This window comes from Poecilia latipinna, unplaced genomic scaffold (genome assembly GCF_001443285.1).
Source record: "Poecilia latipinna isolate Pla-1442-1.1 unplaced genomic scaffold, P_latipinna-1.0 Scaffold493, whole genome shotgun sequence".
NCBI lineage: Eukaryota > Metazoa > Chordata > Actinopteri > Cyprinodontiformes > Poeciliidae > Poecilia > Poecilia latipinna.
The window spans coordinates 323,810-337,814 of record NW_015113109.1 but is presented as its reverse complement, the minus strand read 5'-3'; the positions used below and the strand labels follow the sequence as shown (position 1 = coordinate 337,814).

Genomic DNA, 14,005 nt, shown 5'->3' with positions numbered 1-14,005 from the left:
GAAGCCAAGCATCAGAAGCTGCATTTCCATTGGAAATTAAGAAATAATAATAAAATAGAATTAAGTAATTGAGCCAGAATTGTACAAAATTTTGCATTTTAGATTAAAAACCCCTCTTTGTAAATGTGTTCTACCCTGAACTTCTCAAGTGGCAGTTCTAGCTTTACCTGATCCACATTCTGTTTGCTATCCAGTTGTAATCTATTAATATAATAAAAACATCCAATCCTCAGTCCTACACTGTGTTGACATCAGTCCAGCAGACAGAGTTGAACTTTTCTCATGTTGATGTCAGGAGGATTTTTAGCTGCAGATGCTTCCTTTGCTTCAAACAATCCAACTTCCACTAAAAGAATGCTTTCATTGCATTTTAGGTAATGAAATGTTTTTCTTATTTAAAAATGGAATTGAATTATTTATTTGGTTATTTTAATGCATCTCTAATATTATATAAGACATCTTAGGTGATTGAATGAAAAAATCTGCAAAAAGTGTCTTTTTTTTTTTTTTATCCGATTCATCTTCAGAATAATCATTTACTAAACTAATCATTTTCTGCACCCTTAAGTAAAACTTGTGTGGCTCTTCTCACTGCTGTATGAACAGGGAACAAGATGCCGCCATCTCTGCCAGCCTTCCTGGGCAGCATGCAGGGAGAGGACCTGGGCGGGGAGGAGGAGGATGAGGAAGAGGAGCTGCAGAGTGCTGATGAAGGAGGAGCAGCGGAGGAGATGGCCACCTGTTCCAGTCAAGACCAAGCCATGATGCAAGACTGTTACAGCAAGATAGTAGAGAAGCTGTCTCTGGCTAACCCGACCATGGTGCTTCAGGTAGGAGAAGCCAAGCTCATGCTGAAAACCTTCTCATTTGTCCTGAATGAAATGAACACATTTGATTCAGGTGTGTTGGGAAGGGAAGCAAATAAAAGTTCCAGGACTAGAGCTGGGCACCCAGAATGCTGAATTGTTGTTTCCTGGACTTTTAACTACAGATTTCAGGCATCTTTTTTATATTTCTTGCTGCATCCTTAAGGATTAGTAGAAACAAATTCTATAGCTGCTGGGATCTTCACTAGTCAAGCTTTAATCAGCTGTGTTTCCATTGCAAACGGGAGCAAAACTTTGTCGAATTCCACTTGGCTTGAAAAACTATTTTTCAATTGCTGTGTTCCCATTAAATAAGAAACTCAATTAAAATCACAGGTGAATAAGTTTGTACATTAAAAAGCATGTCATCATCCTCTTACCACTTCCTGTCACCATCTCCATGTTTTGTACCACAGTAATTGATCACATGACCTCACTGAAAAATACAGAGTCTGCATCTTTCCTGACCATTAAGAGGAATCTGGTGCTCTGGCTCTGCGTCGGCCATGTTTGTTTCACACTTGGCTGTGATTGTGTGTGAGCGCAGGTCCAGCAGCTGGTGGGGGAGCTGCGCAGAGTGACCTTACTGTGGGATGAACTGTGGCTGGGCGTGCTGCAGCAGCAACACATGCACGTCCTGAGGAGAATCCAGCAGCTGGAGGACGAGGTCAAGAGGGTGCAGAACAACAACACACTGCGCAGGTAAACATCTCTGTAAAAAATGCCAGGAAGAAAAACATTGAAGTAGTTTTTGTTAAAGGGAATGAAACCATGGTTACCCTGTAAATTTACAAGTAACAGCAAGCCTTGCTTAAAGGGTTCCTGCTGTGTTAGAAGATACTCTATGATGTCACAGGATGATGATGGTGGTGATTATTATTACTAATAGCTTAAGTAATCCTTATATACTTGTCTAAAATTAAATACTTAAAATGCCATAAATTCATTTTTTTTTAAAGTTGGTCTTTAATATGTTTTTCATTGCCTTTAATTTTATCTTGACAGAACTATTTAGTATATTCTATGTATTTTGTTTTTTTTCGTGGGAGTTTTCTATCAGGTAAAAGTTTGAGTTGCGTGCTGACATTGAGTTTTGTGACGTGAGGCGGCTGAGGCTACTGCTAACTAGCTGCTAACTAGCATGCTAGCTAGCCAGGTTTTTTGCCTCTATCATGGGTAAGTGCAGTTTTCTGGCCATTTGGCCTGATAAAGCCCGTATATCTGCTGTTCACAAACACTCTCCATCTAATCTGACTGAGCTTCTGTGGTTTTGAAAGGACAATTGGGGAAAAATTTCAGTCACTGGACGGTCAAAACTGGTAGAGACCCTAAAAGATTTACATTTCTAATTACAGCTAAAGGTGGTTCAACAAAGTATTGATTCAGGGAAGCTGAATACTTTTGCACACCGCACTTTTCAGTTTTTTATTTGTAAAATATGTTTTGAATCATGTATAATTTTTTTTCTATTTTACAGTTGTATTCCGCTTTGTTTTTGTCTTTGATATTAAATCCCAATGTTTGTGGCATAAAGTGACAAAATATGGAAAAGTTTGAGGGTATGAATACTTTTGCAAGCCACTCTATAAAGGTCTTAAATTCCCTTCATAGCGGTCTTCTAGAAGTCTTCGGTTAGAGTTGTAGAAGCCTGAAGAAATCCTGCGTTTGACCCCCTCCCTGTCTTCAGCCGTTGCACCACGCCAGCAGGGCTTCTGCAGCCTGGTCTTACGTTTTGCTGCTCTGCAGGGATGAAAAGATCGCCATCATGCGAGAGAAGCACTCTGCTCTGATGCGGCCCGTGGTGTTCGCTCTGGATCACGTGTGCAGTATCACCACCGCTCCAGCAGAGACACCACATGAAACCTGGTTCCAGACCACCTACGGCGACGCCATCAAGTCTGCCCTGGAGCGCCTGAAAAACCCAGCCAACCCCGCCAACCCGGCCAACAGCTGGCTTCCCTTCAAACAGGTCAGCACCTTTTTTTTTTCTTTTTTTTTCTCGTTGCGTTACACAAACTTCCACTGATTTATTTGGGGATTTTAATTCAGTCAGTTATATGGCACCAGATCACAACAATTGCTGTCTCAAGGCACTGTGCAAAAAATTTTCATTCACACCAGAAATCCAGTCAGTTACACAGATTTAATGTGAAAGCCCAAAGCACAGCAACTGTCCAGAAAGGAATATAATACATGCTTCTGACATTATAGATGGAGATTCTCTGTGAACATTCGTTTTCAAACTCAGGCAAAACTTCTCAGTAGGTCTGAGGTCTGCACCTTGGGTCATTCAAGCACATTATTCAGACCATCCAGGATGCTGAAATGTTTTTTGTGATTGTTGCAGAACCTAAAATTGCTGATTTTATGGTATTTTTGCCATATTGTGATCTTAAAGAAAAGTTGAAAAAGACAGGATTTTAACCTACTTAACATTTAAAATGCAAGTAATATTCTCAAGTACCTTCATCAAATGGCACCATCAATACAAATTATATTCTGTTCTAAAGACACCTCAATGTGCAAAAGAAAAATTAACACCAAATCCAGGAGAATATCTCAACATGGGTTTTGCAACAACAATAAAAAAAAAAAAAGGTAAAGTTACCTTTTGACATCCCACGCGTTTTCATCTTGCATGTTCAGCTTTCAAGAGATGAGAAACAGGAAGTTAAATTAGAAGCCAGCTCAGAGGTCTGGTCAAATCACTGCCACTGATTTTTATTCCAATCATAAAAACTGGAATGACACACAGAATAGCTATTGAAATTTCTTAATGATTTCACATCAATAGAAATATTAAATTGATACTGATTTCTAAAAATGGTGACGTGTCCAGTACTTCTTTGGCCTGCCTCACCGTAACTCGGCTGCCGTTGTGTCTGAGCAGATCATGATGAGCCTGCAGCAGCGCGCTCAGAAGCGAGCAAGCTACCTGCTCCATCTAGATGAGATCAGCCCCCGCCTGGTCTCCATGACAACCACAGAGATGGCCCTGCCAGGTGAGGCGTCTGCCTCGGATGCCGTCACCATACAGAGCGTGGGCAACACCATCACCATCCTGCCCACGAAGACTAAGCCCAAGAAACTCTTCTTCCTGGGCTCAGATGGCCGGAACTACCCATATCTCTTCAAAGGTAGGAGGTCAGAGGTCATTTGGGGTCAAAGTATCACATGTAAATGCACTTCTGAAACAAAGGGATGCTGGTAGCAGTTTGGTTTTGTCAGCACTGATTTGCAATTAACCGCAATTTTTCGAGTTGCTAATAAACTCCAGAAAAGTATTTCTAGCTAAATATGACTATTTTTGAATAATGGGCTCAATCAGCCGTGGTTTTCATTGGCTTCAGGCCTGGAGGATTTGCACCTGGATGAGCGGATCATGCAGTTCCTGTCCATCGTCAACACCATGTTCACCAAGATCAACCAGCAGGAGCAGCCTCGTTTTCACGCTCGCCACTACTCCGTCACGCCCCTGGGAACCCGGTCTGGACTGATCCAGTGGGTGGACGGTGCCACTCCGCTTTTTGGACTTTACAAGCGCTGGCAGCAGAGGGAGGCCGTGCTGCAGGCTCAGAAGGTTTGTTACCAGAGTCTAAAACTACGCATGTGTCGAAAAAACGGGAAAATTAAAAGGCTTATCTTTAGGTCTCCCGTCCTGAACTAGTCATTCTTTTGAGATGAATTAAATTAAACTCTGTACTGAAATCAGTGGGGCTGTGATCTAAATGAACGTTGTGTCCTCCGAGGCCCAGGACTCGTTCCCACAGCCGCAGCCTGTCCCACCGGTGCCCCGCCCTAGTGAGCTGTACTACAGCCGCATCGGGCCGGCTCTGAAGGCCGTGGGCCAGAGTCTGGACGTGAGCCGTCGAGACTGGCCCCTCAGCGTGATGAAGGATGTGCTGAAGGAGCTGATGGAAGCTACGCCCTCCAACCTGCTGGCTAAGGAGTTGTGGTGTTCCTGCACCACACCCAGCGAGTGGTGGAGAGTCACTCAGGTACCCTGCTGGCATTTTCCTGCTTTCTCCTGGAGTTTGCTTTTTAATTTTTCAAAATTGATGTGCAATATTTTATTCTCATCTGTTTTTGCACTTAAAAAAAAAATTCACAAGGCAAGTCTGGAACAGTGATATCCGGATCATTTCATTACTTGGAATGTTTTCTGAATTCTTTTTTCCTACATTTCTTTTTCTGCCTTATGTAGCTACTACTTTATCAGAATAATCAATAGATTACTTGATTACTAAAATGATCTGTTTTTCCAGCCTGTTTTGTTGTAGCCATGTTGTATTTCTCCTTAAGAGCAAGAAGAAGTCAGAGCAGCAGTGAACATCTGGGTTTCTTGCCTCTCTGCCCTGAGCACCAATCAGGTCCAATCAATCAGAAAAGCTTTTCATTCCAGTCACCAGATCAATCCTCTCTGTATCTTGTTGGAGCATTCAACTTCTATGCAGCTGGAACACTGCTTAGAGTTAAAAATGAAACTCTGACCAATATGTTTGTGTATTGATGATCTTGATGATGGAACTTGGCAAAATGTAAAGTTTGTTACTGGTTTTCAGAGTTGTTGACTATATGATGTGATAATGATGTTTTTATGTTTTCATGGTGTAAAGCACTTTGTACTGCTTTTCCCTCAAATGCACTACATAAATAACCTCGCTGGAAGGAAAATGAATTTAAATACTTGGTTCAGACAGCAGCCATTAATCAGCAGTGAGTTGATGGTTGTTCTCTTGTCATCTTCAGTCGTACGCCAGGTCCACTGCTGTCATGTCTATGGTGGGATACATCATCGGCCTCGGAGATCGCCACCTGGACAACGTGCTGATCGACATGACCACTGGAGAGGTGGTGCACATCGACTACAACGTGTGCTTTGAAAAAGGTCCGTTTGATCTGATTAGAGACGCACAGATCCAATATTTATATCCGTATCACTCCCATTATTGAAAATTGGTTATTGTGGCAATGCACCAATCCACAAGGGCAGATCTTTTCAGTGTAATGTTATGCTTTGTGCTCTCTATCATTTATTTTACATTATGTTTAGAATTCATTACATTTTCTGAATCATTTGAAAGAATATTAGTTGCAGTTTATTTTACATGTTAGACCAAAAAAGTCAGCATATTGTTTTTGTCAGTTTCTTTATTAGTTATTTTTATTAGGTTTTTTAGATAAGTACAGATGTACATAACTTAGACAAACTGAATAAACCAGCACTCCCATACTACAAGCTAATTAGCAGCACTTGTCCCTAATATAAACAGTATATCTAAAAACTATTAGAAAGTGAAATGATAATTAATTTTAAATTGACTGTTCTACTCTTAAATGCACTGACTGAACAAATGAAAGTTGTTGCTTTTACATGTTTGATCAAGATTCTATAAGCTGTCGGTGTGTTTAAGTGAGCTGTACTGGTGCAGAATTATCAGATACATTTGTAATTAATTACATTTAGTCTGTGTTTTGTTTTGTTTTGTTTTTTTCTTAAAAAGAAACGTTTTAAGTCAATTCAGATTGTTTTCTGTATCGTATCGGTATCGGCCGACACTAAACCTCAGAAATCCATATCAGAGGTGAAAAAAGTGGATTGGTGCATCCCTAGATCTAACATCAGGGAGTGATTCAATTAATCTGAGCATCATTTTATTGGCAGTGGAAGACCCTGGTACCAGTAGGAGCCAGTTGATTGAACCATTTGTTTAATCTGTTACCAGGGAAGAGCCTTCGGGTCCCAGAGAAGGTTCCCTTCAGGATGACCCACAACATTGAGAGTGCTCTGGGAGCAACGGGGGTGGAGGGCATCTTCAGGCTCTCCTGTGAACAGGTTAAAGCACATTTACTTCTCCACCTCCCTTCAGCCAATCCTGACGAAGCGCTGAAGTCCCGTGTAATTTCAGGTGGTGCAGATAATGCGTCGAGGCAGAGAGACCCTCCTCACCTTGTTGGAAGCCTTCGTCTATGATCCTCTGGTGGACTGGACCGCTGGAGGGGAGGTGGGCTTTGCTGGGGCGGTGTATGGAGGTGGCGGCCAGCAGGCCGACAGCAAGAAGAGCAAGAGGGAGATGGAGAGAGACATCACTCGCTCTCTGTTCTCCTCCAGGGTGGCTGAGATCAAGGTGAGCAAACTGGCAACCAATCTCTGGAAATAAGATTTTAATCTACAAACATATGACAGATTATAAGATACGAGAGACTACTGTGTTTAAGGTTCAGTGTGAACTGTCTCCAGGTGAACTGGTTCAAGAATCGAGACGAAATGCTGGCTGTTCTGCCTCAAGTGGAGGAAGCTGTGGACGAGTACTTGGTCCTGCAGGACCTGCTGTGCCGAGGGGAAAAACTACAGGCCAAACTGCAAGAGGAGATGGACTTCCTGGAGGGGGCAGAGAACCACCCAGACCATGTGATCCTCACCCTGGAGCAAAGGTCTGAGACACAACAGGATCACCTCATGTGAACAGACTGCAGCTGCTGAGATTCACCACAGCTACCCAAGAAAAGATGAAATCCATGAAAACTTCAGTTTCTCTTTAAAAGTCCTTCCAGCTGCATGTTTTAATAGTTCAAACAGCAAATATAGCTTAAAATTCATTAATGCAGTGGAAACCATCTCAGCACCGGCTGACTTTAACCCCTGGTGCTATTACAGAAGCGCCATAACTGTCTTATGTCCATTTTCAAATCCAAATCCAATTCAGAAACACTTTATTAATCCTCCAGAGAAATTAAATCTTGTAACTCATTTAATTAAAGAGTTGTTGTAGATGGTGATGGATGTGGACAGGAAATGTCTCTTGTAGCAGTCTGTATTCCAATAAAATCAATCACTTCTGTTTATGAGTGAGGGCAGGAGAAAAAGGAGAATCAGAGTGGAACTCATGTCAGAACACACCGTGTTTGTTCATTGTGAGATTTAAACTCCAGCACCACAAATTATTTGTCCACTTTGACATATGCGCTTCCATCAGGTTGGATGCACAAATATAACTCAGCACCATAAAGAGGGACCGGACTCGAAGTGGGGGTTAAAACATCCACACCCCCCATGAGTATTGGTGATGTAACTACAGTCACTCTGCAGTGGGGATTTGGTTTGTTTTTCTTTAGGTCACACCAGTGTACGTAAACGTTGCTGTAGGTTGGTTGTGTATGTTGTGTGTAAGAAGGAGCTGAAGCTGTAACAGAGTTGTGTGATGTGTGCAGGTACTCTGAACACACCCAGCTGCAGTCCCAGCAGAGGACTGTCCAGGAGGCTATCCAGGCCAAGCTGGCTGACCTGGAGCAGTGGATCTCTCAGTACCATGCAGCGTTCTCCAGCCTGGAGGCCACACAGCTGGCCAGCCTGCTGCAGGACATCAGCACTCCCATCGACCTGGGTAAGCCGCAGGCAGAAACCAAAGGAGATTTCATTTTATATTGGTTGAGTTTAATACGCGGAGTTTATGTTTATCATTAAACAAACAGTAGATATAATATTGCTTAAGTCCATATTTAGACATAGGGCTGGGAGATGTGGCCCAATTTTTTATACCAAATTTGAATTTTGACAATATTTTTTCTTGTAAAATATTACAAATGACTGAAAAAAAGTATTTTAAAAAACTGTAATTTATTTCAGTCATTCCTTCTGTGAGTTAACTTGAATTCAAATTCAAAATGAATAGAAACTGTAAAACAGATAGAGATCATTTTTCGGTCTGCTGACATCACTCTCAGCTTCGCAGACACAAGCAGAGCATTGGTGAGAAAAAAATCTAGATTTTCCACAAATAAAATGTTCAGAAACTGAAAATTTGAGTAATCAATTAATAGATTTATGGCCTAGCTCATCCTCTTAACATAGAACTGAGAAAAAGTGAGGGCCAGGAAAATGTCCTCATTTTCCACAGTGACCTCAGTCTATGGATGAAAATGGTGAAAGTGGTCCCCTATGTTCAATATATAGATGGATACACACACACACACACACACACATCCTTTTGTTTCTATCCAGCTGAGAACTTTGCATTCTTTTTAGTAATTACCTATCCAGATATTTCTGTAACGGGCTGCACAGTGGCGCAGTTGGTAGAGCTGTTGCCTTGCAGCAAGAAGGTTCTGGGTTCGATTCCTGGCCCGGGGTCTTTCTGCGTGGGGATTGTATGTTCTCTCTGTGCATGCGCGGGTTTTCTTTGGGTACTCTGGTTTCCTCCCACAGTCCAAAAACATGACTGTCAGGTTAATTGGCCTCTCCAAATTGCCCCTAGGTGTGAATGTGTGTGCGCATGGTTGTTTGTCCTGTGTGTCTCTGTGTTGACCTGTGACAGACTGGCGACCTGTCCAAGGTGACCCCGCCTCTCACCCGGAACATTAGCTGGAGATAGGCACCAGCACCCCTCCTGACCCCACTAAGGGACAAGGGGTAAAGAAGATGGATGGATATTTCTGTAACCACAATTATTTTCCTAACTTTAGCAATAACTTAATTTACACTATACCTCTAATTAGTACTGGGTGATATGGCTTAGAAATATTTTTTTAACATCATTTTAGTCTGTTTCTTTTAACTAACATTTTTTCCCTAAAAAATTACAAATGACAGAAATCATGTCACCTTCAGAATCAGAAAATTTGATCAAATCGTTATATAGCCCCGCCCTAGGTCAGCAGCTACCAAGTATCTCCTGTAGTCTCTGTTATAGAATGTGACCAGAATGTGGCTCTTACTTTGGCTATGCAGTAAATCTGTGATGTCCAACACCTCCAGGTCCTCCCAGCTACGTTCCAGCCACTGCCTTTCTGCAGAACGCAGGCCAGGCCCCCCTGATCAGCCAGTGTGAGAGCCTGGAGGCCGAGCTCAGCTCCCTGCTGCAGCAGCGTCGGGCTGCTCTGCGCAGTTGCCTGGAACAGCTGCACAGCTACGCCACGGTTGCTCTGCTGTACCCACGAGCCACCCTGCTGTTCCACAGAGTCCACCAGTGGAAGGCCTGGCTAGAGGAGCTGCTGAGGGACATGACAGTGGAGCACTGTCAGCACATCTACAGGCAGTGAGTCTCACTGGATGCTGCTCCTCTTGTTATCAAAACTAAAGTTAGAAACACTGTTTTCTGTCTTAGAAATAATTAGAGTCTGTAAATAATTAAAGGCTAGTGATTAGAACCATGGCTAAAAGTGTTAATTCATAATTTTTGTTGCTTTATTCAGGCACTGCAGGATGTTTTTTGTATTTTTGTAATTCAGCCAAGTTGCAGTGATTGGTCAGAAATAAAGAAAACATTGGGGATTGGTCAGATTTTCAGAAATATCATAGTGTTTGATGGGAATATGAAGTTCACCCAAACTCTATAAGAACTTCTGAGATCCTCCTCTGTCCTTCATCAGGTATGAAGTCCTGTTTGCCCCTCAGCCGCCCCCAGCCTCCTGCCAGTTTCTGTCCAACGTGGAGTTGACGCTGCAGCACCAAGTGGCTGAGACCAACGAGCGGATGATGCACCAAGCGGAGCGGCTGAAGGCCGAGGGAACCACGGTGGCAGCATGCGAGGAACAGCTGCAGGAGATCGAGAACTGCATCGGCGTGTTCCTGCGGGAGAACGGAGAGCCAGGATCCCTGAGCTTGGCCGCAGTCATCACCTCTGCCCTCTGTGCACTCTGCAGGTGGGAGTCCTAACATCCTCTGAAATGTCCCACTGCCAGCTTTAAACAGTGCAGCAGAGGAAATAATGGGCACAACTAGGCATGGGCCTATATGCAAAAGTCGCACATAAAAAACCACTAAAATTCTCCATGGTACTGTTCCTGCAGTGTAAGTGTTTTTTCAGAGATAAAGTGTAGCTGCAGTATCACGACCCCTCCTCCAGACAACACATCACTATTTGATGAAGTCGAGGTAAAATTTATGAACAAGCTGCCTTTAGTATCTGGCATTAGAGAAACAGATTCCACTGTGTTACTGTGGAATATTCTGCTGGTCTCAACTTGTCTGCATGTGTTTTTTTTCTTCTTTTTTTTTAGTTGTTGGATTGTGTATTTAACTACTTTAAAGTAATTCTAAGTACTTTTAAGGCAAAAGTACAAAGTAGTATTTTGCATACATACGTTCATACTCATGATTTTTGTTGTTTCTTTGTGCATACGATTTATATGTATAATCTAAAACTCCTATAAAAACTTCTAATATGAAACATTACATCAATCATTCATCATCTTACACACTTATCCCCAGTTGGAAGGGCTGCTGGTGCCCATCTCCAGCGGTCAACGGACCAGCAGGGTCACCCTGGACAGGTCAACAGTGCACCAATCATTATGAGTTTATTAATGTTTTGCCAAAAGTTAAGTAATTAAGTATGAACCCGCCTGGAGGAGGAGAATGAAATCTCAGCATCACTCCTGTGATCTAAAAACAGCTTCCAAAGACCATTACTGATGCCTGACTGTAGAGTTGATGGTGTTAGGCTAATTTGAAATTCCAGTTAAATTCACGTGTCTTCTAACAATTCCTTTGGAACAGCAGTGACTCTGGCAGCAACAGGTCAAGGGATGAAGATCAGCCCACAATTCAAATAGTCGATCCATTCACATCAAAGTATGCTAAACAATATGCAAAATAAGATTTTATATTTTAGAGCAGAAGTCATAATACTGTCAAACCGTTATATTTTTACCTGAGGTAGACCATGCAGTCATGATTTCCACATCCAGCACTAACAGAAGCTTTGTGTGGTTGGTTGCAGGCGCAACCTGGTGATGGAGGGAGCAGCAGCCAGTGCCGGAGAGCAGCTGGTGGACCTGACCTCCCGGGACGGAGCGTGGTTCCTGGAGGAGCTGTGCAGCATGCTGGGTAATGTGTGTGGTTTGGCTACGCTGCTGCAGCGCTGCCCTCTGCTGCCCCACGACCTGGAGCTCCCCGCGCCGTCGCTCACCACCCAGGCCGTTTACCTGGCCAACGGCGTTTACACCTGCCTTCAGGTAGGAATCCCTCACTCTGTCATGAAACCTGCTGCGGTGGAGAGACTCTGAGGTTCATGAGACTCACTGTGGACTGCAGGAACTGAACACCAACTTCAGGCAGATCATCTTCCCTGAGGCGCTGCGCTGCATGATGAAAGGAGAGCCCACCCTGGAGGCCATGCTGGCCGAGCTGGACCAGCTGGTGGAGCAGAGCTCAGACGGCCTCAGCCTGCAGGGATTGGCTGAGAGTCTGCAGGCCACCACAGGTCTGGACCACGACAGCCACAGCCACTTCCTGCACATCACCAGGTGACTGCAGCTGTCCTCAGCTTCATCTGTCCTGCTGTGTGAATCACTGATTTCTCCTCAACTTTTAAAGGGAGAGAAATGCAAAATCACTAAATCGCAAAAGTTATTTTTGTTTACTTTCTAGTGTAAATATCTTAGTACACTTGAAATAAGACAAAACTGACTTATAAGTTACTTTTCAGCTGAGATACATGAGCTTGTTTTAAGTTAATAATTCCTTAATGGGGCTGTTTTCTGAAAAAAATGACTTTTTTTGAGCTCCATATCATGTTATAATGTTATTCCTTCATCAAAAACATATCTGGAGTGGTGATTTGGTTCTTTCATGCATCTTTGAGAAATACTTTAATCTCCATGGCAACCATTCGGCTCTGCAAAACACCTGGGTGGACCTAGCTTCACCTTCGAGATGCAGTTCCTTCCACTTCTCTGCCTCACAGACTCTCAGCACTCACTCAGCTCCTTCAGACTAGCCAGCACCAATTAGCAAACACCTTGTTATAAGTGTAATAATCTGCCAATGGAATTAGTACTTTTTCTTCAATATTAAGGGATTATTAACTCTAAATAACCTCCTCTGTTTTGCTGAAAAGTTACTTGTAAGTTAGTTTAGTCTTGTTTCAAGTGAACTAAAATACTTGTACTAGAAACTAGAACAAATTCCTTGGTAAGTTTTAGTGTTTTTTGCAGCAAAGTGGAACGTGTGTGAAACTCTTGTTTGTTTTTCAGAATGCTGCGTGCCCAGTACTCTGAGCTGATCCAGCCTCACACCATGGACGGACAGGGCCAAGAGACGCCCAAGATGTCAGCAGGTCAAATGTTGCTGGTTGCCTTCGACGGCATGTTCACCCAGCTGGAGGCCGCTTTTGGACAACTCACGGAGAAGGTAGCCAACGGCTTTTCCTCTCAGGCCGGTCACATGAACATGGTTTATGAATGAAATCCACCACTCTGGGTCTAGGCTTGGTTAAAATGCATCCTAAATGCAATCCTAAATTTAATCCTTTGAGTCATAAGTTTCAAATCTCTGCATGGATATTTTTGCTTATTTTATTTTTGCAAAGTTCTTTAAATGTAAGTAAATATATATTTGCCCATTTATCCATAACAACTGAACTTTCAATATCTAGCAGTTATTTTCTGTCTATTAAGAGTGCCCCTCATATTCAGACTAGAAGGGTTAGTACTTTTATATGGAGGTCTGGACTTTAACTGGGCCAATTTATTGTTTCTTTTCTTAGAGTGCCTTCAACTAGTTCTGTTCAGTCCTCTTTATTTGAACTCTGGTTCATTTGCCTACACAGTCTGGTTGGTTTGGGGAGTTGTGGATGTATAATTGAAATCTGGTCTTCCTAAAAACCTGTTTGTCGACCCAGTTGAAGTGAAATCTGGTTCGGTTCAGACTTTCCATTTTGGCTCCATGTCGATGTGGAATCTGTGGTTTTTTGCTTTCTTGTTATGCTTAAGCTAGATTATAACTTTCTGCTTCTTTATTGGATTGGAAACTGTGGCAATAAGGATGAAGTAAAGTCACAGTACTTGCCCCTGTACTAATACTTTAACATCTAGGTATTTTTTCTTTCAAATTTTCAGTCAGTTAAATAAAGCTGGTGTTTTTTTTTTTTTTCTTTTTCTCCTCCTCATCCCCAGCTGAGCTCCTTGGAGGTGCCTCCATCCTGGAGGAAGGTGGATGTTCTGAGGGAGGCCCGGGCAACGCAGCTCAACTTCTTTGACAGCCTGAGTCAGCGGCAGCTCATGGAGGAAGTGTTTTTCCTCAAGAGGCTGCAGACCATCAGGGACTTCTTCCTCCTCTGCTCCACCTTCGCTCAGACTCTGTCTGGTGAGCGCTCCTCCCTGCACCGACAACAAACGTCCAGCATGTTAGGACAACA

The 14,005-nt window shown here is 42.9% G+C and overlaps 1 protein-coding gene across 3 annotated transcripts in view; it reads left to right on the top strand.

The window, feature by feature from the left end:
• Positions 1-14,005, top strand: part of smg1 (SMG1 nonsense mediated mRNA decay associated PI3K related kinase) — a 47,624-nt gene that overhangs the window by 23,888 nt on the left and 9,731 nt on the right. For all 3 annotated transcript variants that reach the window (XR_001425920.1, XM_015040052.1, XM_015040051.1), the window contains 17 exons: positions 607-830; positions 1,414-1,568; positions 2,613-2,835; positions 3,757-4,003; positions 4,217-4,446; positions 4,616-4,864; positions 5,616-5,754; positions 6,593-6,702; positions 6,776-6,994; positions 7,108-7,301; positions 8,079-8,251; positions 9,622-9,901; positions 10,236-10,508; positions 11,588-11,822; positions 11,902-12,113; positions 12,843-12,999; positions 13,764-13,953. Coding sequence is in view for 2 of the 3 variants with exons in the window: in XM_015040052.1 (XP_014895538.1) it covers positions 607-830; positions 1,414-1,568; positions 2,613-2,835; positions 3,757-4,003; positions 4,217-4,446; positions 4,616-4,864; positions 5,616-5,754; positions 6,593-6,702; positions 6,776-6,994; positions 7,108-7,301; positions 8,079-8,251; positions 9,622-9,901; positions 10,236-10,508; positions 11,588-11,822; positions 11,902-12,113; positions 12,843-12,999; positions 13,764-13,953 (3,510 nt within the window). In the remaining variant the exon portion in view is untranslated. The remainder of the gene's footprint in view (positions 1-606; positions 831-1,413; positions 1,569-2,612; positions 2,836-3,756; positions 4,004-4,216; positions 4,447-4,615; positions 4,865-5,615; positions 5,755-6,592; positions 6,703-6,775; positions 6,995-7,107; positions 7,302-8,078; positions 8,252-9,621; positions 9,902-10,235; positions 10,509-11,587; positions 11,823-11,901; positions 12,114-12,842; positions 13,000-13,763; positions 13,954-14,005) is intronic.